General features: G+C 51.7%; 1 protein-coding gene across 1 annotated transcript in view; it reads right to left on the reverse strand.

Annotated features, from left to right (window-relative positions):
- Nucleotides 1–10,084, reverse strand: part of LOC137416460 (uncharacterized) — a 35,548-nt gene extending 25,464 nt beyond the window's left edge. The window contains exons 1-2 of the mRNA XM_078770496.1: nt 8,992–10,084; nt 2,062–2,101 (exon numbers count right to left, since the gene is read on the reverse strand). Coding sequence (XP_078626622.1) covers nt 2,062–2,101; nt 8,992–9,916 — 965 coding nt within the window. The 5' untranslated portion in view covers nt 9,917–10,084. The remainder of the gene's footprint in view (nt 1–2,061; nt 2,102–8,991) is intronic.
- Nucleotides 10,085–24,464: the final 14,380 nt, after the last annotated feature.

The raw sequence follows: 24,464 nt of genomic DNA on the forward strand, positions 1-24,464 counted from the left end.
GAGAGAGAAAGAGAGAGAGACAGAGAGAGAAGAGAGAGAGAAAGATGAGAGAGAAAGAGAGAGAAAGAGAGAGAAAGAGAGAGAAAGAGAGGAAGAAAAGAGAGAGACAGAAAGAGAAAGAGAGAGAAAGAGAGAGAGACAGAGAGAGAAAGGAGAGAGAAAGAGAGAGAAAGAGAGAGAAAGAGAGAGAAAGAGAGAGAAAAGAGAGAGAAAGAGAGAGAAAGAGAGAGAAGAGAGAGAGAGAGAGAGAGAGAGAGAGAGAGAGAGAGAGAGAGAAAGAGAGAGAGAGAGAGAGAGAGAGAGAGAGAGAGAGAGACGGAGGATACATAGAGAGAGACAGAGACAGAGAGAGAGACAGAGACAGAGAGAGAGACAGAGACAGAGAGAGACACAGAGACAGAGAGAGACACAGAGACAGAGACAGAGAGAGAGAGAGAGAGAGAGAGAGAGGAGAGAGAGAGAGAGAGAGACGGAGAGACAGAGAGTAATACTAATTTTGTTACAGACATTACACAGAAGGAAAAACAACTCCATTAGCCAGGAGAACCTGATCAATGAAAATGGATACAAGTAAGAGGGGTCACTAAAAGTGTCCTTGGAACGAGATACTCCATGCGAGACACACCGCACGAGACACTCCGCACGAGACACCACGCAGAGTCACTCCGCACGAGACACCCCGCAGGAGTCACCCCGCACGAGACACTCCGCACGGTGCAATTCCGTAATGTCGGACGTACATTCCCAACAGTTTAATGAATAAACTTATGCAAACCGTGAATGTTTTAAAACTTTTTATTTCATGAAAGTATAACAATCAAACACGAGAAAAGGATAACGTAGCAGAAATTGGCATCTCTTCCTTAATGATCCCAAAACAGTCCAAAAATATCCCAGTGTCGGACATACTCAGAGACATGGAGTTTTTTTTTTCAACCATTTGAAATTCAATTTTAAAAAACAATTATTTGGACTTATGGGGAATAATTTACCCATTAGCACTGAATACAGATACTAAATCACGTCATCCAGAAGAAAATAATTACCTTTATTTAAAAAAAACCAAAAAAAAAACCAAAAAAAACTTAGGACTACGAGGAATTTCGATTTGGGTCGGACGAACATTTCGATGGTGTCGGACAAAACGTGCAAATCTGTCATGGCAATGTCGGATGTACATTTGTAAATAAAGTAATTCATCGGTTAAAACAATCATTCAGCGAGTGGTTTTACTTGTTTGATCATTCAATACAATCTTTGTGTGGACACAAACACCAAATAGTAAAAACAATGAAAAGGAAATCAGCACAACGAAACGAGAGTATATAGAACATCTTACCCCGCGCTATCTTGAGAAGGAAGGACATGGGCGGGGTTCACGAGCGGTAAATTTGATTGGCCGAGATGATGTAAAATGGCGTAATATTTTGTCAAAGTTCCGCTAAACTAAAGTGTTTTGAAAGCGCTAAAAGGTGATTTGTGTTCAAGTATATAATTCAATATAATATCTCAGTAGAGAGCATACCTCTACCTGGTTGGACATATCAGTCAATGGTGCCCAAAGAACCACATTTAGAGGCCATTTTTCCCCGCAGAGCAGGGGTTGGCCTTTTTCGGGCACCATGGTCCCCTTTTTTTGAAGCAATGTTTTTATGGCCGGATGCCCTTCCTGACGCCAACCCTTAGTCGCCTCTTACGATGCACAGGGATACGGTGTACCTATTCTAAATCGGGGTACACTACCGGGATCATTCATCCCAGCAAGCTGGTACTCAATTAGCCGACCTCGGAAGGATGACAGGCTGAGTCAACCCCCTGGCGTTAATTCAGCGATCGATCGGGATTCGAACCCAGGATCCTAGGATCCCAAGCCGGCACCCCAACCGCTCACTACGGCATAGTGAAGATGCTTCAATTCCCCCTCCTGTTCATAGTACACCATGATGGTGAAAAGAGTGCACCTGGAAGTACTCTGATGGTTGAAGGACACGTCATTTACACACTCCAACGACACGATACAAAGTTACATGAAGTTACAAACGGACAAAGTTACAAGAATACCTTCTACAGAGGAACTCCTCAATGCGCTCCAGCGGCCTCCCTGTGAAGATGATTCACATAAAGAAGATCGTTAGTTCTCATTCCACAAAATGGGGTCTTCAAGACCCTTTGGGTCACTACATTAGTGCGTCATGAGGACATGTTGAAGAATGCGTAGTGAGGGTCATGCTTAAGAGTGCGTCATGACGCATGTTTAAGGGTGCATCGTGAGGATATGTTAAGAGTGCGTCGTGAGGGCATGTTGAAGAGTGCGTCGTGAGGGCATGTTGAAGAGTGTGTCATGAGAGCATGTTGAAGAGTGCGTCGTGAGGATATGTTGAAGAGTGCATAGTGAAGCCATCGTTTAAGAGTGCGTCATGAGGGCATGTTGAAGAGTGCGGTGTGAGGATATGTTTCAGAGTGCAAAGTGAGGACATGTTTAAGAGTGTGTCATGAGGGCATGTTTAAGAGTGCGTCGTGAGGGACATGTATAAGAGTGCGTCGTGAGGGCATGTTTAAGAGTGCGTCATGAGGGCATGTTTAAGAGTGCGTCATGAGGGCACGTTTTAAGAGTGCATCGTGAGGGCATGTTTAAGAGTGTATCGTGAGGGCATGTTTAAGAGTGCGTCCTGAGGGCATGTTTAAGAGTGCGTCGTGAGGGCATGTTTAAGAGTGCGTCGTGAGGGCATGTTTAAGAGTGTGTCGTGAGGGCATGTTGAAGAGTGCGTCGTGACGGCATGTGGAAGAGTGCGTCATGATGGCATGTTTAAGAGTGCGTCGTGAGGATATGTTTAAGAGTGCATAGTGAGGCCATGTTTAAGAGTGCGTCATGAGGGAATGTTGAAGAGTGCATAGTGAGGGCATGTTGAAGAGTGCGTAGTGAGGGCATGTTGAAGAGTGCGTCGTGAGGATATGTTTCAGAGTGCGTCATGAGCGCATTTTGAAGAGTGCATAGTGAGGGCATGTTGAAGAGTGCGTAGTGAGGGCATGTTGAAGAGTGCGTAGTGAGGGCATGTTGAAGAGTGTGGTATGAGGATATGTTTCAGAGTGCAAAGTGAGGGCATGTTTAAGAGTGCATCATGAGGGCATGTTTAAGAGTGCGTCGTGAGGACATGTATAAGAGTGCGCCGTGAGGGCATGTTTATGAGTGCGTCGTGAGGACATGTTTATGAGTGCGTCGTGGAGGCATGTTTAAGAGTGCGTCATGAGGGCATGTTTAATAGTGCGTCGTGAGAGCATGTTTAATCGTGCGTCGGTCGTGAGGGCATGTTTAAGAGTGCGTCGTGAGGGCATGTTTAAGAGTGCGTCGTGAGGGCATTTTAAAGAGTGCGTCGTGAGGGCATGTTTAAGAGTGCGTCATGAGGGCATGTTTAAGAGTGCGTCGTGAGGGCATGTTTAAAAGTGCGTCGTTAGGGCATGTTTAAGAGTGCGTCATGAGGGCATGTTTAAGAGTGCGTCGTGAGGGCATGTTGAAGAGTGCGTCGTGAGGACATGTTGAAGAGTGCGTAGTGAGGGCATGTTTAAGTGTGCATCGTGAGGGCATGTTTAAGAGTGCGTCGTCAGGGCATGTTTAAGAGTGCATCATGACGGCATGTTTAAGAGTGCGTTGTGAGGACATGTTTATGAGTGCGTCATCAGGGAATGTTTAAGAGTGCATCATGAGGGCATGTTTAACAGTGCGTCGTGAGGGCATGTTTAAGAGTGCGTCGTGAGGGCATGTTTAAGAGTGCGTCGTGAGGGCATGTTTAAGAGTGCGTCATGAGGGCATGTTTAAGAGTGCATCGTGAGGGCATGTTTAAGAGTGCATCCTGAGGGCATGTCTAAGAGTGCGTCGTGAGGGAATGTTTAAGAGTGCGTCGTGAGGACATGTTTAAGAGTGCGTCGTGAGGGCATGTTTAAGAGTGCGTCGTGAGGGCATGTTCAAGAGTGTGTCGTGAGGGCATGTTTAAGAGTGTGTCGTGAGGACATGTTTAAGAGTGCATTGTGATGGCATGTTTAAGAGTGCGTCGTGAGGGCATGTTGAAGAGTGCGTCATGAGGGCATGTTGAAGAGTGCGTCATGAGGGCATGTTGAAGAGTGCATCATGAGGACATGCTTAAGAGTGGGTCGTAACGGCATGTTGAATTGTGCGCCGTGAGGGCATGCTTAAGATTGCGTAGTGAGGGCATGTTAAAGAGTGCGTCGTGAGAGAATGTTGAAGAGTGCGTCATGAGGGCATGTTGAAGAGTGCATTGTGAGGGCATGTTGAAGAGTGCGTAGTGAGGGCATGGTGAAGAGTGCATCCTGAGGGCATGTAGAAGAGTGTGTCGTGAGGACATGTTGAAGATTGCGTCGTGAGGGCATGTTGAAGAATGCGTAGTGAGGTCATGCTTAAGAGTGCGTCATGACGGCATGTCTAAGAGTGCGTCGTGAGGATATGTTTAAGAGTACGTCGTGAGGGCATGTTGAAGAGTGCGTCGTGAGGGCATGTTGAAGAGTGTGTCATGAGAGCATGTTGAAGAGTGCGTCGTGAGGGCATGTTGAAGAATGTGTCGTGAGGGCATGTTGAAGAGTGCATAGTGAGGTCATGTCGAAGAGTGCATCATGATGGCATGTTTAAGAGTGCGTCGTAAGGATATGCTTAAGAGTGCATAGTGAAGCCATGTTTAAGAGTGCGTCATGAGGGCATGTTGAAGAGTGCATAGTGAGGGCATGTTGAAGAGTGCGTAGTGAGGGCATGTTGAAGAGTGCGGTGTGAGGATTTGTTTCAGAGTGCAAAGTGAGGACATGTTTAAGAGTGTGTCGTGAGGGCATGTTTAAGAGTGCGTCGTGAGGACATGTATAAGAGTGCGCCATGAGGGCATGTTTAAGTGTGCGTCGTGAGGACATGTTTACGAGTGCGTCGTGGAGGCATGTTTAAGAGTGCGTCATGAGGGCATGTTTAATAGTGCGTCGTGAGGGCATGTTTAAGAGTGCGTCGTGAGGGCATGTTTAAGAGTGCGTCGTGAGGGCATGTTTAAGAGTGCGTTGTGAGGGCATGTTTAATAGTGCGTCGTGAGGGCATGTTTAAGAGTGCGTCGTGAGGGCATGTTTAAGAGTGCGTCATGAGGGCATGTTTAAGAGTGCGTCGTGAGGGCATGTTTAAGAGTGCGTCGTGAGGGCATGTTTAAGAGTGTGTTGTGAAGGCATGTTTAAGAGTGCATCGTGAGGGCATGTTTAAGAGTGCATCCTGAGGGCATGTTTAAGAGTGCGTCCTGAGGGCATGTTTAAGAGTTCGTCGTCAGGGCATTTTTAAGAGTGCATCATGAGGGCATGTTTAAGAGTGCATCGTGAGGGCATGTTTAAGAGTGCGTCGTGAGGGCATGTTTAAGAGTGCGTCATGAGGGCATGTTTAAGAGTGCGTCCTGAGGGCATGTTTAAGAGTGCGTCCTGAGGGCATGTTTAAGAGTGCGTCGTGAGGGCATGTTTAAGAGTGCGTCGTGAGGGCATGTTTAAGAGTGTGTCGTGAGGGCATGTTTAAGAGTGCGTCGTGAGGGCATGTTTAAGAGTGCGTCGTGAGGGCATGTTTAAGAGTGTGTCATGAGGGCATGTTTAAGAGTGTGTCGTGAGGGCATGTTTAAGAGTGTGTCATAAGGGCATGTTTAAGAGTGTGTCGTGAGGGCATGTTTAAGAGTGCATCGTGATGGCATGTTTAAGAGTGCATCGTGAGGGCATGTTTAAGAGTGCGTCATGAGGGCATGTTGAAGAGTGCGTCATGAGGGCATGTTGAAGAGTGCGTCGTGAGGGCAAGTTGAAGAATGTGCAGTGAGGGCATGTTGAAGAGTGCATCGTGACGGCATGTGGAAGAGTGCGTCATGATGGCATGTTGAAGAGTGCGTAGTGAGGGCATGTTGAAGAGTGCGTCGTGAGGATATGTTTCAGAGTGCATCATGAGAGCATGTTGAAGAGTGCATAGTGAGGGCATGTTGAAGAGTACGTAGTGAGGGCATGCTGAAGAGTGCGTAGTGAGGGCATGTTGAAGAGTGTGTCATGGGGGCATGTTTAAGAGTGCGTCGTGGGGATATGTTTCAGAGTGCACAGTGAGGACATGTTTAAGAGTGCATCATGAGGACATGTTTAAGAGTGTGTTGTGAGGGCATGTTTAAGAGTGCGTCATGAGGACATGTTTTAGAGTGCATCGTGAGGGCATGTTTAAGAGTGCGTCATGAGGACAGGTTTAAGAGTGTGTCGTGAGGGCATGTTTAAGAGTGCGTCGTGAGGGCATGTTTAAGAGTGCGTCCTCAGGGCATGTTTAAGAGTGCATCCTCAGGGCATGTTTAAGAGTGCATCTTGACGGCATGTTTGAGAGTGCGGCGTGAGGGCATGTTTAAGAGTGTGTCATCAGGGCATGTTTAAGAGTGTGTCATGAGGGCATGTTTAAGAGTGCGTCATGAGGGCATGTTTAAGAGTGCGCCATGAGGGCATGTTGAAGAATGTGTAGTGAGGGTATGTTGAAGAGTGCGTAGTGAGGGCATGTTGAAGAGTGCATAGTGAGGACATGTTGAAGAGTGCATAGTGAGGGCATGTTGGAGAGTGCATAGTGAGGTCATGTTTAAGAGTGCGTCGTGAGGACATGCTTAAGAGTGGGTCATGACGGCATGTTGAATTGTGCGCCGTGAGGGCATGCTTAAGATTGCGTAGTGAGGGCATGTTAAAGAGTGCGTCGTGAGGGAATGTTGAAGAGTGCGTCGTGAGGGCATGTTGAAGAGTGCGTAGTGAGGGCATGTTGGAGTGCATCGTGAGGGCATGTTGAAGAGTGTGTAGTGAGGGCATGTTGAAGAGTGCATCATGAAGGCATGTTGAAGAGTGCGTCGTGAGGGCATGTTGAAGAGTGCGTAGTGAAGGCATGTTGAAGATTGCGTCACAAGGACCTGTTGAAGAGTGCGTCATAAGGGCATGTTGAAGAGTGCGTCGTGAGGGCATGTTGAAGAGGGCGTCATGACGGCATGTTGAAGAGTGTGTCATGAGGGCATGTTTAAGAGTGCGTCGTGAAGGCATGTTGAAGAGTGTGTCATGAGGGCATGTTTAAGATTGCGTCGTGAGGGCATGTTTAAGAGTGCGTCATGAGGACATGTTTAAGAGTGCGTTGTGAGGGCATGTTGATGAGTGCGGCGTGAGGGCATGTTGAAGAGTGTGTAGTGAGGGCATGTTGACAAGTGCGTCGTGAGGGCATGTTGAAGAGTGCGTAGTGAAGGCATGTTGAATATTGCATTGATAGGGCATGTTGAAGAGTGCGAGGTGAGGGCAAGTTGAAGAGTCCGTAGTGAGGGCATGTTGAAGAGTGCGTCATGAGGGCATGTTGAAGAGTGCGTCATGAGGGCATGTTGAAAAGTGCATAGTGAGGGCACGTTGAAGAGTGTGTCGTGAGGGCATGTTTAAGTGTGCGTAGAGAGGATATGTTGAAGAGTGCGTCATGAGGGCCTGTTGAAGAGTACGTCATGAGGGCATGTTGAAGAGTGCGTCGTGAGGGCATGTTGAAGAGAGCATCGTGAGAGAATGTTGAAGAGTGTGTCGTGAGGGCATGTTTAAGAGTGCGTTGTGAGGCCATGTTGAAGAGTGCATCATGAGGGAATGTTGAAGAGTGCATCATGAGGGCATGCATAAGAGTGCATAGTGAGGACATGTTGATGAGTGCATCATGAGGGAATGTTGAAGAGTGTGTCTTGAGGGCATGTTGAAGAGTGCGGAGTGGGGGCATGTTGAAGAGTGCGGAGTGGGGGCATGTTGAAGAGTGCGGAGTGGGGGCATGTTGAAGAGTGCGTCGTGAGGGCATGTTTAAGAGTGCATAGTGGGGGCATGTCGAAGAGTGCATCGTGAGGATATGTTTAAGAGTGCGTCATGAGGGCATGTTGAAGAGTGCGACGTGAGGGCAGGTTGAAGAGTGCGTAGTGAGGGCATGTTGATGAGTGCATCATGAGGGCATGTTGAAGAGTGTGTCGTGAGGGCATGTTTAAGAGGGCGTAGAGAGGATATGTTGAAGAGTGCGTCATGAGGGCCTGCTGAAGAGTGCGTCATGAGGGCCTGCTGAAGAGTGCGTCATGAGGGCATGTTGAAGAGTGCGTCGTGAGGGCATGTTGAAGAGTGCATCATGAGGGAATGTTGAAGAGTGTGTCGTGAGGGCATGTTGAAGAGTGCGGAGTGGGGGCATTTTGAAGAGTGCGTCGTGAGGGCATGCATAAGAGTGCGTAGTGAGGACTTGTTGATGAGTGCATCATGAGGGAATGTTGAAGAGTGTGTCGTGAGGGCATGTTGAAGAGTGCGGAGTGGGGGCATTTTGAAGAGTGCGTAGTGGGGGCATTTTGAAGAGTGCGTAGTGGGGGCATGTCGAAGAGTGCGTCATGAGGGCATGTTGAAGAGTGCGTCGCGAGGGCAGGTTGAAGAGTGCATAGTGAGGTCATGCTTAAGAGTGCATCATGACGGCATGTTTAAGAGTGCAAAGTGAGGACATGTTTAAGAGTGTGTCATGAGAGAATGTTGAAGAGTGCTTCGTGAGGACATGTTTAAGAGTGCGTTGTGAGGACATGTTTGAGAGTGTGTCGTGAGGACATGTTTAAGAGTGCGTCGTGAGGACATGTTTAAGAGTGTGTCGTGAGGGTATGTTTAAGAGTGCGTCATGAGGGCATGTTTAAGAGTGCGTCGTGAGGGCATGTTTAAGAGTGTGTCGTGAGGACATGTATAAGAGTGCGCCATGAGGGCATGTTTAAGAGTGTGTCGTGAGGGCATGTTTAAGAGTGCATCGTGAGGGCATGTTTAAGAGTGCGTCGTGAGGGCATGTTTAAGAGTGCGTCGTGATGGCATGTTGAAGAGTGCGTCGTGAGGGCATGTTGAAGAGTGTGTTGTGAGGGCATGTTTAAGAGTGCGTCGTCTGGGCGTCGTGAGGGAATGATAAAACATTTCATCAGTAACTACTCACTCACAGTTACCTGGACTCACCTTCCACCGGGTCCATTTCCTCATTTTCAAAGTCGATCCCCAGAACCCCATCGGGGTCTCTCCTCTCGTCATACGGGGCTCCCCTCTCGTCATCCGGGTCTCCCCTCTCGTCATCCGGGTCTCCCCTCTCGTCATCCGGGTCTCCCCTCTCGTCATCCGGGTCTCCACTCTCGTCATCCGGGTCTCCCCTCTCGTCACCCGGGTCTCCCCTCTCGTCATCCGGGTCTCCCCTCTCGTCATCCGGGTCTCCCCTCTCGTCATCCGGGTCTCCCCTCTCGTCATCCGGGTCTCCCCTCTCGTCATCCGGGTCGCCCCTCTCGTCATCCGGGTCTCTCCTCTCGTCATCCGGGTCTCTCCTCTCGTCATCCGGGTCTCCCCTCTCGTCACCCGGGTCTCCCCTCTCGTCATCCGGGTCTCCCCTCTCGTCATCCGGGTCTCCCCTCTCGTCATCCGGGTCTCCCCTCTCGTCATCCGGGTCTCCGCTCTCGTCATCCGGGTCTCCCCTGTCGTTATCCGGGTCTCCCCTCTCGTCATCCGGGTCTCCCCTCTCGTCATCCGGGTCTCCCCTCTCTTCATCCGGGTCTCCCCTCTCCTCATCCGGGTCTCCCCTATCCTCATCCAGGTATCCCCTATCCTCGACGTCTCTTCCACGTCCCGGTATGAAGGCCCGTTTCGATCCTTGCCCCGCACGGCACGCCTCCATGTACCGACAGAGCTCGGCGTACATGGTGCAGGTAAACTTTCGTGCGGACAAAGCACGGAATCGAACCCTCACCGGGGCGGGATCGGCGCGGGCACAGAGACCCCCGAGGATCTCGACCCCGAGACCCGTAACCGTTGCTCGGAGAGACTCCTCTGATAAACCCGGGATCTTCAGCCATGGCGGCACCGGACCGAGGCCGCGCCGAGCTCTCTTCGTGTCCATGGCCCCTCAGTAACCCCTACCCGGAGGTTACAAACCCCCACGTTTGGTTAAAAACTCAAGCTCACATCCCATTTGCGATGACGAGGACCGTGAAGGTCCAAAGGTAGACGAGCTTCTCCCAGGTAACAGGTACCAGGTACGAACGATGCGGTGAATGGAATGAGCACAGCCCAGCCCGCTCTCACATGAGCCGCCAATTCCTTACTTCAGATTCGTCTAAAATCTCCCACATTATTCTCCAAACCATGAGATTTCTCCATACGATGTGATGAAGTGACAAAAGGATTAATAAAACACGTACCGGTATTCATTAACGGTACAGTACAGTACAGTACAATCAATGGCGGATTATAACGGGGACAATCGGGGAATTTCATCCAGGCCCCAAAAACAATTGAGTGAATAATTCAAGTTTTTATGCAGTTTCTCTTTTTACAAACGAAAATATCTGTCTGGACATGATGGAAACTTGGTAATGTGTTGTATTCTTACTAAAATAGCGTGGTATGACGGAGTGATCGAGGAAAACTGTGGAGTGAATCGTGCGAGCGTGTGGTGTGTGATGGTGTGTGAGTGGAGTGAGCTTCCATGAGCGTTTACAGTGTAAAGAAGGCCGGGAGTTGTTCCGAGTGAGTGAATGGTGTAAGGAGGGCCGTGAGTTGTTCCGAGTGAGTGAATGGTGTAAGGAGGGCCGTGAGTTGTTCCGAGTGAGTTAATGACGTAAGGAGGGCCGTGAGTTGTTCCGAGTGAGTGAATGGTGTAAGGAGGGCCGTGAGTTGTTCCATGTGAGTGAATTGTGTAAGGAGGGCCGTGAGTTGTTCCGAGTGAGTGAATGGTGTAAGGAGGGCCGTGAGTTGTTCCATGTGAGTGAATGCTGTAAGGAGGGCTGTGAGTTGTTCCGAGTGAGTGAATGGTGTAAGGAGGGCCGTAAGTTGTTCCGAGTGAGTGAATGGTGTAAGGAGGGCCGTGAGTTGTTCCGAGTAAGTGAATGGTGTAAGGAGGGCTGTGAGTTGTTCTGTGTGAGTGAATGGTGTAAGGAGGGCCGTGAGTTGTTCCGAGTAAGTGAATGGTGTAAGGAGGGCCGTAAGTTGTTCCGAGTGAGTGAATGATGTAAGCAGGGCTGTGACTTGTTCCGAGTTAGTGAATGGTGTAAGGAGGGCTGTGAGTTGTTCCATGTGAGTGAATGCTGTAAGGAGGGCTGTGAGTTGTTCCGAGTCAAGTGAGTGAATGGTGTATAAGGAGGGTCGTGAGTTCCATGTATATACACAAATCATGATACTGTGGCGGACACGAAAGCTCACTGGCGTGATGACATCATTCCGCGTGCCAAGTGGGCGGCGGCCACGCCCGAGGGGTAGGCATGGCCATGGGATATACACCGGGCGCACAGCCCGGTACGCTCCAGTGTTACAGTGGAGCTCTTGAATAAAGACTCTTACAACTTACCGCGTTGTCCGCTTCCTCCTTGCTTACAAGCAGCGCGCGTAACACCGCGCTTCATTGGTGACCTCCGACGTTCTGGTCAGTCGTCACTGACCACCCGAACCCACCACAGCCATGGCAACCAACGCGGTAGCGATAAAGCTCCCCGAGTTCTGGGAAGCTCAGGCAGAGATCTGGTTCCTGCAGGCCGAAGCCCAGTTCAGGCTTCGAGGCATCACGGCGGATGAGACACGCTACTGCGGTCGCCTCCCTCGGGGCCGGCACGGCCGCCCGCGCCGTGTCGGTCCTGAGGAACCCACCGGCCGACGACAGGTACGAGGCGATCAAGCATCTCCTCCTCGCCACGTTCGGCCTCACAGTGGACGCATGGGCCGATCGCCTCTTGGACCTCCCCGAGCTCGGTGACATGCGACCGTCAGTCCGAATGGACCATATGCTGTCGCTCATGGGCGACGAAACACCGAACGCTCTATTCCGGGCGTGATTTCGACGCCAGCTGCTGGCACGAGTACGCCTCGCGTTGGCCGGTTCTGCGACAACGGAACCCCGGGCGCTCGCGGCCGAGGCCGACAAGTTCTACGCGGCTTTGGACACGCAGGCGAGTTTTGGTGCGGCCGTAGCGGCTCCCGAGCCCGAAACTGCTGCGGGTGCCCACCCCAACTACGCGACGCACCGCGTAGCCGCTGAACCTCCTGCGGGTGCCCACCCCTACTCCGAGGGGCGCGTCGTGGCGGCTGCCACGCCTCGCCCACCACCACCGTGGAAACCGCGGCCTCCGGCTTCGCCGCAAACCTGGTGCCATTTCCACGCTAGGTTCGGCCACGAGGCTCGGCAATGTCGCCTGCCGTGCTCATTCGGCAGGTCGGGAAACGCCCGGGCCGGCCCTCGGTAGTGGCACTGAGCGCCGGCCAATTAAACAGCCCCTTGTACATAACGGACACCTTATCCGGGCACCGTTACCTGTGCGACACGCGAGCGCAGGTGAGTGTCGTTCCCGCCGGTACGTCCGACAAGCAGTCCGCGGGCCGGGGCCCCGCTCTGCTTGCTGCCAACGGTACGTCCATTCGCACGTACGGAAAACGCTGCCTTTCTCTGCGGTTCGGAGGGCAGGTTTTCCGATGGTCGTTCGTGACTGCCGACGTGCCTATGGCACTGCTCGGCGCAGACTTCCTCTGTGCCAATGGCCTGTTGGTCGACGTAAAGCACAGAAGGCTTGTCCAGGCTGAGACGTTCAGCTCGCTCGCGTGCGTGCTGCCCGCCTCGTTGAGCAGCTCACGGAGCGGCTCATCGAGCGGCTCGCCGAGCGGCTTCCTGAGCGGTTCGGTTCCGGCCAGGTTCATCTGTACGCTTCCGGCAGCGGACGAATTCACCCGCCTCCTCGCGGGTTTCCCGGCCCTCACGCGGCCCACCTTCTCGGCGGGGGCCGTCAATCACGGGGTGGAACATCACATCCCCACCGCCGGGCCAACGGTCTACGCCCGGGCACTCCGTATCGAGCCGACGAAGCTCGCGGTAGCTAAAGCCAAGTTTGCAACGCAGGAGCGGCTCGGCATAGTGCGGTGCTCCGAGAGTGCTTGGGCGTTGCCGCTCCACATCGTGCCCAAGCCCGGCGGGGGATGGCGACCGTGCGGGGACTACCGCCGTCTCAACAATGCCACCACCCCCGACCGCTACCCCGTCCCCCATATTCAGGACTTTTCCGCCCGCTTGGCGGGCATGTCCTTCTTTTCGAAGGTGGACCTCATACGCGGTTACCACCAGGTCCCCGTCAGGCCGGAGGACATCCCGAAGACGGCTGTCATCACGCCGTTCGGTCTTTTCAAATTTCTTCGGATGCCCTTCGGTTTGAAGAATGCGGCTCAGGCATGCCAGCGCCTCATGGACAGCGTCTTGCGCGACTTGGATTTCGTCTACGTCTATCTGGATGATATCCTCGTCGCAAGCGCGTCCCGCGAAGAGCACCTACACCATCTCCGCACGCTCTTCGAACGTCTGGGCCAGCATGGCCTGATCGTGAACCCCGCCAAGTGCCGGTTCAGTGTCACTGAAATCGACTTTTTGGGGCACCGCGTCACCAGGCACGGGGCCGTCCCCCTACCGGTCAAGGTGGAGGCGGTGAATGGGTTTCCGCGCCCCCGCACGATCAGGGGGCTCCAGGAGTTCCTGGGCATGGTAAACTTTTACCATCGGTTCCTGCCCCGCATCGCCCAGCTCCTTCACCCCCTGCACGAGGCCCTCCGAGGGAAGCCGGGCAAAGGTGACGTTACCTGGACCGAGCAGATGGACGCGGCGTTCGTGGGCGCGAAGCTCGCCTTGGCTAACGCCACCATGCTCGCGCACCCGGCGCCCGATGCACCGATCGCCCTCACCACCGACGCCTCGGACTACGCGGTGGGCACGGTGCACGAGCAATGGGTGCGTGGTGCTTGGCAACCGCAGGCGTTCTTCAGCCGGCAGCTTAGCCCGCCCGAACGCCAGTACAGTACCTTCGACCGCGAGTTGCTCGGACTCCACCTGGCGGTCAGGCACTTCCGCCATCTGCTCGAGGGCCGTGCATTCATGGCCTTCGTCGACCACAAACCACTGGTGTTCGCGATGGGCAAGGTCGCCGAGCCGTGGTCGGCCCGGCAGCAGCGTCACCTCTCGGCCGTGTCCGAATACACGACGGACATCCGGCACGTCGCGGGAAAGGACAACCCGGTGGCGGATTGCCTTTCCCGGTCCGTTGCCCACGCGGCCCACCTCGGCATCGACTATGCCCAGATGGCGGCGGACCAGGCCGCCGACCCCGACGTCCAGGCCTTGCGGACCGCCGTTATGGGCCTCCGCGTCACCGAGGTGCCGTTCGACGGTGCGGGCATGGCCCTCTGGTGCGACGTCTCCCTCGGGCGGCCTCGCCCCATCGTGCCCGCGGGCTGGCCGCGCCAGATTTTCGACGCCATCCACGGCCTGTCCCACCCGGGCATGAGGGCCTCCCAGAGGTTGATCGCTGAGAAGTTTGTCTGGCATGGCCTCCGGAAGGCCGTCCGCGGCTGGGCCAGGACGTGCCTCGCGTGCCAGCGCGCGAAGGAGCCCCGACACACCCAGGCCCCATTGGCCCCGTATGCGGTGCTGGAACGTCGGTTTGACCACGTTCACGTGGACCTGGTGGGACCTCTGCCCCCCTCGCGGGGTTTCACCCACGTCCTGACCATGATGGACCACACCACCCGGTGGCCGGAGGCCGTGCCTTTGGCGTCAACGACGGCGGCGGACGTCGCGCAGGCGTTCATCGCCACCTGGGTCGCCCGGTTCGCGTCCGACCGCGGCCCCCAGTTCACCTCGGAGCTCTGGGGGGCGGTGCCGCGGGGGCTCGGGGTCCAGCTGCACCGCACCACGGCCTACCACCCCCAGGCTAACGGCCTGTGTGAGCGGTTTCACTGCTCGTTGAAGGCCGCGCTCCGGGCGACCCTCCGAGACGGCGGCTGGGTCGACAGGCTCCCCTGGGTGCTGCTGGGCCTCCGGACGGCGCCCAAGGACGACATGCACGCATCCGCGGCGGAGTTGGTCTTTGGGCAACCGCTGCGGGTGCCGGGCGAGTTCCTCCCCGACTCCACGGCACCATGGTCCGCGGCGCAGGAGCGCTCCGCGATGCAGGAGACCGCCCAGAGGTTCGCCCCCGTGCCCACGGCGCACCACGGGCACCCACCTATACACGTCACCCCGGAGCTTCGCACCGCGGAGTACGTCTTCGTCTGGCACAATGCCCACCGGACACCACTGCGGCCTCCGTACGACGGGCCTTTCCGCGTGCTGGAGACCGGGGTGAAACATTTTACCTTGGACATCGGCGGCACTCCTGACCGTGTCTCCATAGACCGCCTCAAGCCGGCCCACCTCGACGTGGACCACCCACCGCCGGTGGCTTGGCCCCCGCGTCGGGGCTGCGCCCCGGCGGGTGGACCCCCGGCACCGCCCGGCCCCGCCGGCACGCCGCCCCCCGAGCCTGCACCCATCCCGGGTGCAGCCGGAGGCATCCCAGCTGGCATCCCTGCACCCCGGACGCCGCCAGTCGCCAGAGGGCGCTTCGGCCGGGTCATCCGTTTGCCTCGCAAACTGGCCCTCCAGGTGCGCGGGAATTCTGGGGGGGGGGGGGGGGGGGCGCGTGTGGCTGACACGAAAGCTCACTGGCATGATGGACATCATTCTGCGCGCCAAGTGGGCGGCGGCCACGCCCTAGGGGTAGGCGTGGCCGCGGGATATACACCGGGCGCGCAGCCCGGAACGCTCCAGTGTTGCAGTGGAGCTCTTGAATAAAGACTCTTACACAACTTACCGCGTTGTCCGCTTCCTCCTTGCTTACAAGCAGCGCGCGTAACACCGCGCTTCAATACAAACAATTATTTTGCACAAATGTATTTGTTGTGTTTGTGATATTACATTTTTATGGGCAATTTAGGTTGAAGATTTAGGTTGAATGTTTTTTTTTCAAGAAAGAACCCCTCCGCACATACATAGGGGAGGGGTAGGTGCAGACTTGAAGTTTGGGACGATTACACCTCACCACCACGTAATTCAAAACACCTCACCACCACATAATTAAAAACACCTCACCACCAAGTAATTTAAAACACCTCACCACCAAGTAATTTAAAACACCTCACCACCACGTAATTCAAAACACCTCATCACCACGAAATTGAAAACACCTCACAGCCATAAAACACGTAATAAAAACACCTCACTACCACAAAATTAAAACACCTCACCACCACGAAATTAAAAACGCATCACAGCCATAAAACACGTAATAAAAACACCTCACCACCACGTCATTTAAAAACACCTCACCACCACGTCATTCAAAAACACCTCACCACCAAGTAATTCAAAATACCTCACCACCACGTAATTCAAAGCACCTCATCACCACATAATTAAAAACACCTCACCACCACGTAATTATAAATACCTCACCACCACGTAATTCAAACACCTCACCACCATGTGATTTAAAAACACCTCACAACCATGTGATTTAAAAACACCTCACCACCACATAATTCAAAATACCTCACCACCACGTGATTCAAAACCACCACAACGTTATTAAAAACACTTCACAAACATGGAAACAAAAGTTTGAGGGAGTCGTTAAGTGACAACACAGACACTGCCCAGATGTGTAGATATATAGATAAATGACTGTACCTGAGTTGCCGTTTTGTCATGGTTTAAACCAATCATAATTCAAACAATAATTCAAAATATTCAATATCCAAATGTATTTGTAATATACGTGATATCATATTTTATAAAGAATTGAAGTTGAAAACCTAAGATGAAAAAAATATTTTCCCCCCAAAAAAAGGAAATTCGAAATTTTTTCAAAACAAAACACCCTCAGGACATACCGACGGGAGAGATATGTGCATACCAGAAGTTTGGTACGATTTCACAAAAGTTTGAGAAAGTAGTTCAGTGACAACACAAGACAACACAACACAACACAGGACAGACACTGCACAGAAAAATATTGTTGCAGTTTTGAGAATTAAGATAACCCCCCCCCCCCCCCCCTCTTAGTTAGTTGCACCACAACATGTTGCCTCGCTTAGTTCAGTTATTTCTTATTAAATGTAAGCATAGTCTCCTTTCCTGTGTTAGTATGCGTTGGAGCAGGCAAGTAAGTGTAGGCTTCGTTGCTCGTTGGGCTGGAATACCATGTGCTCTTTGGGGTGGAATTCCATGTGCGTGGGCCTGGAACAAGTCTGGGAGGCCGGAGGGAGGAGCTACAGTGGAGTGGCCAGTAAGCGGCAGGCAGCCAATGGAAGCTCAAGGGGAGTGGCTAACAACGATTGCCAGGGGAGGGGCTTGGAACATTCTAATGGGCTATAAAACCCTGCCCCAGAGGTTGATCCTCACAACCCGCAAACTGGCCCTCCAGGTGCGAGGGAATTCTGGGGGGGGGGGGGGGGGGGGGGCGTGTGTGGCGGACACGAAAGCTCACTGGCGTGATGACATCGAACCATCGGAGGGCAGGTTTTCCGATGGTCGTTCGTGACTGCCGACGTGCCTATGGCACTGCTCGGCGCGGACTTCCTCTGTGCCAGTGTAATTCACCTTGGACATCGGCGGCACTCCTGCCGCACTCCTGCTCACGGCGGCACTCCTGCTCACGAAGGGAACGCACCATCCACACGAAGGGCCCCCCGAACGAGAGTCGAGACAAAAGAGGTGAGAGGTGTGGTTGAGTCTAAGAGAGTTGTGGCTGGAACGCCTCTGTGATCGAGTATCTCCTCCGTGGCCAAGCTCCCAGCGCGCTGTCTGTCTCTGAGCTCTCTGTCCCGGGATTCTGAAGGACTGTGTGTGTGAGCGAAAGCATGAACTCTTTGTAGTCTGCGTTCTGCCTGTTATAAGCGCTTTCGAGGACGATCTCTCCCGGGGCCACAGGCTCCAACGATCTCCCTGCCTGGGCTCCCTGCACGTGCCGCGAACATCCCAAGGGACCCGCCCGACGAGCTGACCGGGGCGAACGGCACCAACGACCGTGCTTGAGCGCGTTCCCTTCTCTTCCTTCCTTTCCCTGCGTGAGTGAGAGGGCCCTTGCCCGGGAATTAAGTTAAGGATGTTTAGTTTCTGCTCTGTGTCTCTTTGCCCTGATCATTTGTACATTGTAATAATAAACCTGTGTTCTTTTGCATCCATTTGGCCGTTCCCGTCTTTTTCCACCATTGGCCTAGCATTGTACGAAGTAAAACCACTCAATCGGGTTCAATAAGAATTAACGGCACGAGTCACGTGACACGCAAACCGCTCGGGCGTATCAGACCAGCGTGACTCGTGCGAGGTCCAGTCCCCGTTCTCGTGGCGGCGTGTGCATAAAAGGTACTTAGGGATTCGACCAGATACCCTTGCGCACGCTCACTACGGGGGGTGGCGACTGGAATTGCTCCGCAATCCGCCCCACGAGTGTAAAGTGGGTAGCGGCCTCGTGGACTCGAAGGCCTGAGGGGGGAAAGGGTTTGACCCCCCTCTGTACATCGACGGGCTCGAGATCCGCAACAATATATATATATATATATACTGTATATATATATATATATATATATATATATATATATATATATATATATATATATATATATATATTGTTACGGTTTTTAGAACCTTCACTTTGTAAAATAATAATTCTTGTAAATATCCACCTTTGTAAAGGTTGCACCCTATTTAGGACATGTACAACACGTAGGACACCTTAGAAACCTCTCTAGTTATTTCATTAGTCTATGTTTCAGTTAAGGATCTGTTTCCAATAGTTGAACCTGCGTTGTATTAATTAAATAAGAGTAGGCCCAAAAGTTCCTTTCAACAGCGGTGCGATGGTTTTCTATCCCGCAAGCCGCCATAAGCCACATGGCCGAGTTGGAGAAGGAGGGGGAGGAGCTCCAGGAGCAAGGCGTGGCCCATCAATGCACCATCAAAGGTGGAGCCAGGGAGCCCTCATCAACCAACCAGGGCTGAGGTGAGCCCGCCGAGGGGCGTGTCTCCATGAACCGCGGCTTGATACGCGAGCGCGTGATAAAAGCGCTCCCTTGGGACTACTTCGACAGTTGGAAGTTGGGAGTTGGGAGTGAGAGGTCGTTGCACAGAGAGAAGAAAGAGAGGGCACGGACTGCGCGGAGGTGGGAGAGATTGCACCATCAATTATATAGAATTGCGCATATGGCCGTGCGAAGGACTACCCCCACCCCCCCCCCCCCCCCCGCCACATATAAGGTCCGATCGTGCGCCAACGGTAAGTGCTTGCTGCTGTCCGGGTTCTTGCTACGGCATGAGTCAACACCCAGAGCCGGACTCGACTGGACCGGAGCCGGACCTCAACGCCCAACCATCTCTGCCATCCCATCCTTTCGTGTAAGTGTGTTTGTTCTGTCCTGGGCGTGTTAATTTAAGACTGTATAAGGCTGCCCTGTGTTACTGCTTCTTCCTCTTCAACTGTACATTACCTTTCGTTTCCTCTTCTAGTACTGTATAAATAAACCATATTTGTTCTTTCTTTACCCCTTTTGGTTTCTTCTCATCCGATCGCTTTCGTCCTGTCCCCAATTGATATACGTGGCACGATTTGGCCAACGCTCAGGATCGGGTTAGTGTTTGCTAACGGCTCGGATCTCGGACTGCTAACCGCTCGGCAAACTCCATCTTGTCCGGGTCCGAGCAGGGAATTATATCCCTGCTTTGCGGAGGAATTGGCAGAGGTATCTGGGAACCCATTGACTAATCACCCTGGCCAATCTCACCCAGGAACGGAACGTGTAATTTCCATGACTGGGGGAAATCGGCCAGTGTAAAAGACAAGGGGATTAACCCCCCCGTTGGTAAGGGGAGCGCCGACCCCCGGATCCGCAACAATATATATATATATATATATATATATATATATATATATACGTATATAGATATACGTATATAGATATACGTATATATATATATACATATATATATATATATATATATATATATATATATATATATATATATATATATATATATTGTTATGGATCTCTCCGTCGGCCCTTTTCCCCTTAAGAAGGGGGGATCAATCCCCTTGTTTGCGACTGACTGACATGAGTCCTGGGGATCCAAACGCTCCTCCCGGTCGGGAGCAGCCAGGGTATTTGGTCTACAAAAAGTCCCAAGGACCTGAGTGCCACTCCTGACCGCGAGCAGGGGAGGGACTCCCGCTCAAACCACGGTTTTAGATGTTATAATTGCCGAGCGGTGTTAGCAACACGATGTTCGAGAATTACCAAAGACTAAACCCGATCCTGAAACGTTGGCCAAAATCGCGCCACAGGTTTTCAATGGGGAAATCACGAAAGCGACCGGACGAGCATGAAGAAGAACGAAGGTAGGAAATACAAATATAATTTATTACCAACTATTATTTACACCATCAAAAGAACCAAGGAGGAGGAAGGATAAGAAAATAAAGACAGAAAGAAGCAAGGAGACACAGTGCAAATATTAGCTTACCTATTGCAGTCTTACTTAAACCCAGGGACAAGACAAAAGACAGACTGCAAGCACACTTACACGGGGGATGATGACAGGAATGGCAGGAGGTGGATGGCTGGAGGGAGAGGAAGGTTCAGCTGGAACCGGAGCACGGTCGGGCCGGGAATGAGCAGCCGCCGCCCTTTCTCGATCGGCGCGTTCAGCAGCCGCCGTTCCTTCGCGGCCACGGTCGAAACTGCCGTCCACGCCCCGAAGCTGCGGTGGTTCAAGCTGCGATCATTCAAAGCTGCGATGGTTCCAAAGCTCCTGCGTGCTGGTGCGTCGCGTGCTCTCCAAGGACTCCTCTCAAAATCGTCTCTCGCAGCTCGTCCCGTCTCATCTCATCTGAGGTGGGGGCGTCCCGCCGCGGGTTTTATGCAACGCCTTACCAAGCCATACCCACCGAGCCTGTGGTTGGTCGTTCGGGGCTCCACCATTGATGATGAGGTGGGGGCCATGCCTTTCTTCCCCGAACCGACCGCGTGCGTAATGGAGGCGAATGCAGTTGGCAATCGAGGCTTTGCACTTGACAGGGGATTTGCAAGGGGATCTACCTTATTTGAATTCGGTGCAATGCAGTGTCAATTAATGGAAGACACAGCCTTAAACTACATAGAATAAGGAGATAACTACTTAAGGGGGTATATGATTGGCTACGTGTATGTATATGGAGTAACTAGGGGGACGACCTTTGACCTTTACACACGGAGGGTGATATTTACAACAATTCATTGCACTTACAATACAAAAAAAACACAATTCTCAAATCCACAACTATATATATATATATATATATTGTTATAGATCGCGGTTAGATGTTATAGACCGAGCGGTGGTTTAGAACCGCGACCTAACAAAACTCACCCGATTCACCCAGACTTTGGCCGTATCGCACCCCAGCTGCTCAATGAGGGAAAAGACGAAAACGACGCAATGCAAAGAGGAAAATGAAGACAAACAGGTTGGAAATACTACTAAATTTATTCCTACTATTTACACACAAGCAACAAAAAGCAATTCAGTTTATTTACAAGTACAAGACGCATGTGACACAGTGCAAATTTAGCTTATCTACAGACTTAACTTATTACCCAGGACAGAACAAACAAAGACGACTCACACGGGGAATGCCAGGGATGGCAGAAGGTGGATGGGCTGGCGGGAGAGGAAAGGTCCAAGGGGGGGGGGGGGGTCTTGCAGCACAACCGGCGCGTTCAGCAGCCGCCGTTCCGTCTCGGCCCTGCTCCGAACCGCCGTTCAGGCCCCCTTTGGCGGGTCGGGTGTCGCGGCTGCGGCGGCCTCCGTCCGCTGCGTTCCCAGGACTTGTCTCACTCGTCTGGTCCCTCAACCCTCAACTCTTTCTTGCTTCTCTCACTCCTCACCACCGACTTCTCTCTCTGGCAACCGACTGTGACCAACTCCTTGCAACTCTCTTTCTTCTTCTCTTCTCTTCTCATCTCATGCTCATCTCCAAGGCCTCTCTGATAAAGCAGTCCCTTACAGTCGCTTTTATCACCTCCAGCGAAATCAAGCCGCCGACTCCGAGGGCACGCCTACCGGGTCACTCACCGCGGCCCTGGTTGGTCGCGCGACCCTCGGGCTCCGCCCTGGATGACGACGGGCGGCGCGCCCCTCCTCCCCTCTGACGAGGTGCGACACGCCTTTCTTCTCCGACCCGAGCCTCGTGGTCAATGGTGGTTATTGGAGGGGAGGTGATTGGGAATCGAGGCTCAGCAATGACGAGAGGGGATGTAATATGGCAATCGAGGGTCGGCAATCACGAAAGGGGGGATGTGAAGGAAATGGGGATTTTTGGGGATGGGAATGGAAGGGGATCTATTCTCTTTCACTGGTGCAATGGAGTATTTCAATTAATGGGAGACACAGCCTTATCTTAAAACACAGAATAAGATATAACTATCGAACATGAATATCCTATGATTGGCTGACGTGTATGCTTGTGGACTATGGGACGCCCTTTTGATCTTACACAGCTCCGGAGGCAGGAGGCACAGCACAACAACAATAATAATAATCATACAGCACACAATAAAAAAAAAATATATGCAGTCCTCATATCCACAACAATATATATATATATATGTATTTGTGCAGCGTCTGTCCTGTCCTGTGTTGTCACTGAACGACTTTCTCAAACTTTTGTGAAATCGTACCAAACTTCTGGAATGCACATATCTCTCCCGTCGGTATGCCCTAAGGGTATTTTATTGAAAAATTTTCCAATTTTTTTTGTTTTTATTTTGGAATTTTTTGGGGAATTTTTTTTTTTCAACTTCAAATAAGCCCGTTCCTCAGTATCGACGCTTGGTGCGGCGAGCGCAGCGAGCCGAGCCAAGCTAGTATATATATATATATACACACACATATATATATTTATATATATACTAGCAGAAGTACCCGGCATTGCCGGGCGGGGGAGGGGAGGGGGAGGGGGAAGGGGAGGGGCCTGGGAATGGGGGGAGAGCGAGCCCCTTGGTAAAGCGAGTGATTTTTTTTTCATAGCGTCATAGCGTTCATAGCGTTCATAGCGTCATAGCGTTCATATCGTTCATAGCGTCATAGCGTTCATAGCGTTTCATCGCGTCATCGCGATTTTTTTTTTCATAGCGTCATACGTCATAGCGTCATATCGTTCATAGCGTTCATAGCTTCATAGCGTTTCATAGCGTCATAGCGTCATATCGTTCATAGCGTTCATAGCGTCATCGCGTTCATAGCGTTTCATAGCGTCATAGCGATTTTTTTTTCCCATAGCGTCATAGTGTCATAGCGACATATCGTTCATAGCGTTCATAGCTTCATAGCGTTTCATAGCGTCATAGCGTCATTGCGTTATAGCGTTTCATAGCGTCATAGCGATTTTTTTTTTCATAGCGTCATAGCGTCATAGCGTCATAGCGTCATAGCGTTCATAGCGTCATAGCGTCATCACGTGATCGCTCTGAGCGAATCAGCGCCCACCTGCTCTGATTCCGTTGATTCCGTGTGCTGAAATGCGCTGAGGTAAATATGAATAAAAAATATGGATCGTCAAATATTTTGAGTTCGGCCATGTTCGTCCCAGGCTCAATGGCCATGTCTATGCCAAATATCAAGCACGTAAGCCTCTCCGTTTAGGAGTCTATCGGTAACATTACACACACACACACACACACACACACACACACACACACACACACACACACACACACACACACACACACGCACACACACACAAACTGTGTTTTATATATATAGATACGTACACAGTATGTATATATATATATATATATATATATATAAAGGAGGAGTGTCTGTGTGTGTGTGTGTGTGTGTATATGTGTGTCTGTCTGGATGTCCGCTTATAACTCAAGAACTACACATCGGAGAAAAGTTTTAGACACAGATTCGGAATCAGCATAAAATCCTGGTGGTTATAGGCTACGTTTTATTTTAATATCAATGGTTTAAAAAAACCGCGCCACCTGCAATTCCATGGTGGTTTGTGGCGGCGCTAGACGTTCGGGGTGTATTGCAATGGTTTGTCGGGTTTTGCTGTGGGTCCAGAATAGCTCCCATTTCCTCATGTTCTTCCACTTTTATTTTGATTCTTCTGTTACAACGCCTTCCTTATGTACCTTATATCCCCCAGACGAGGCCTCTACATAATTTCATGCGGCAGAATTTCGTACATTTTGAGTGAAAGAAGTGAGACGAAGTTGTAGGAGGAAGAAGAGGCGCGGCCTCTGTGGAGGGCCTCGATAGTGAGTGGAAATGGCGGGCAATTGCGTTTGTATCGCAAAGTAAAGGATCTGCATTCATTTCTGAACTTGCATTGGTGGATTGTTATACATCTGCATTATTTTTCATAAAAAAAACTATGTTGAACTTGAAGGCTCCAAGCACGGACTATATATATAGCCCTCATTGAGGTAAAAATAAAATTAAAAATCCTGCTATCGCTTGCCAAGCTAGCCGTTCCCCCCCTCCCCCCCCCTTCCTCCTCCCGTCCCCCTTCCTCCTCTTCTCCCCTCTCCTCCTCCCCCTCCCTCCTCCCCCTCCCTCC

The sequence above is a fragment of the Myxine glutinosa genome, chromosome 1 (assembly GCF_964187855.1).
Source record: "Myxine glutinosa chromosome 1, kmMyxGlut1.1, whole genome shotgun sequence".
NCBI lineage: Eukaryota > Metazoa > Chordata > Myxini > Myxiniformes > Myxinidae > Myxine > Myxine glutinosa.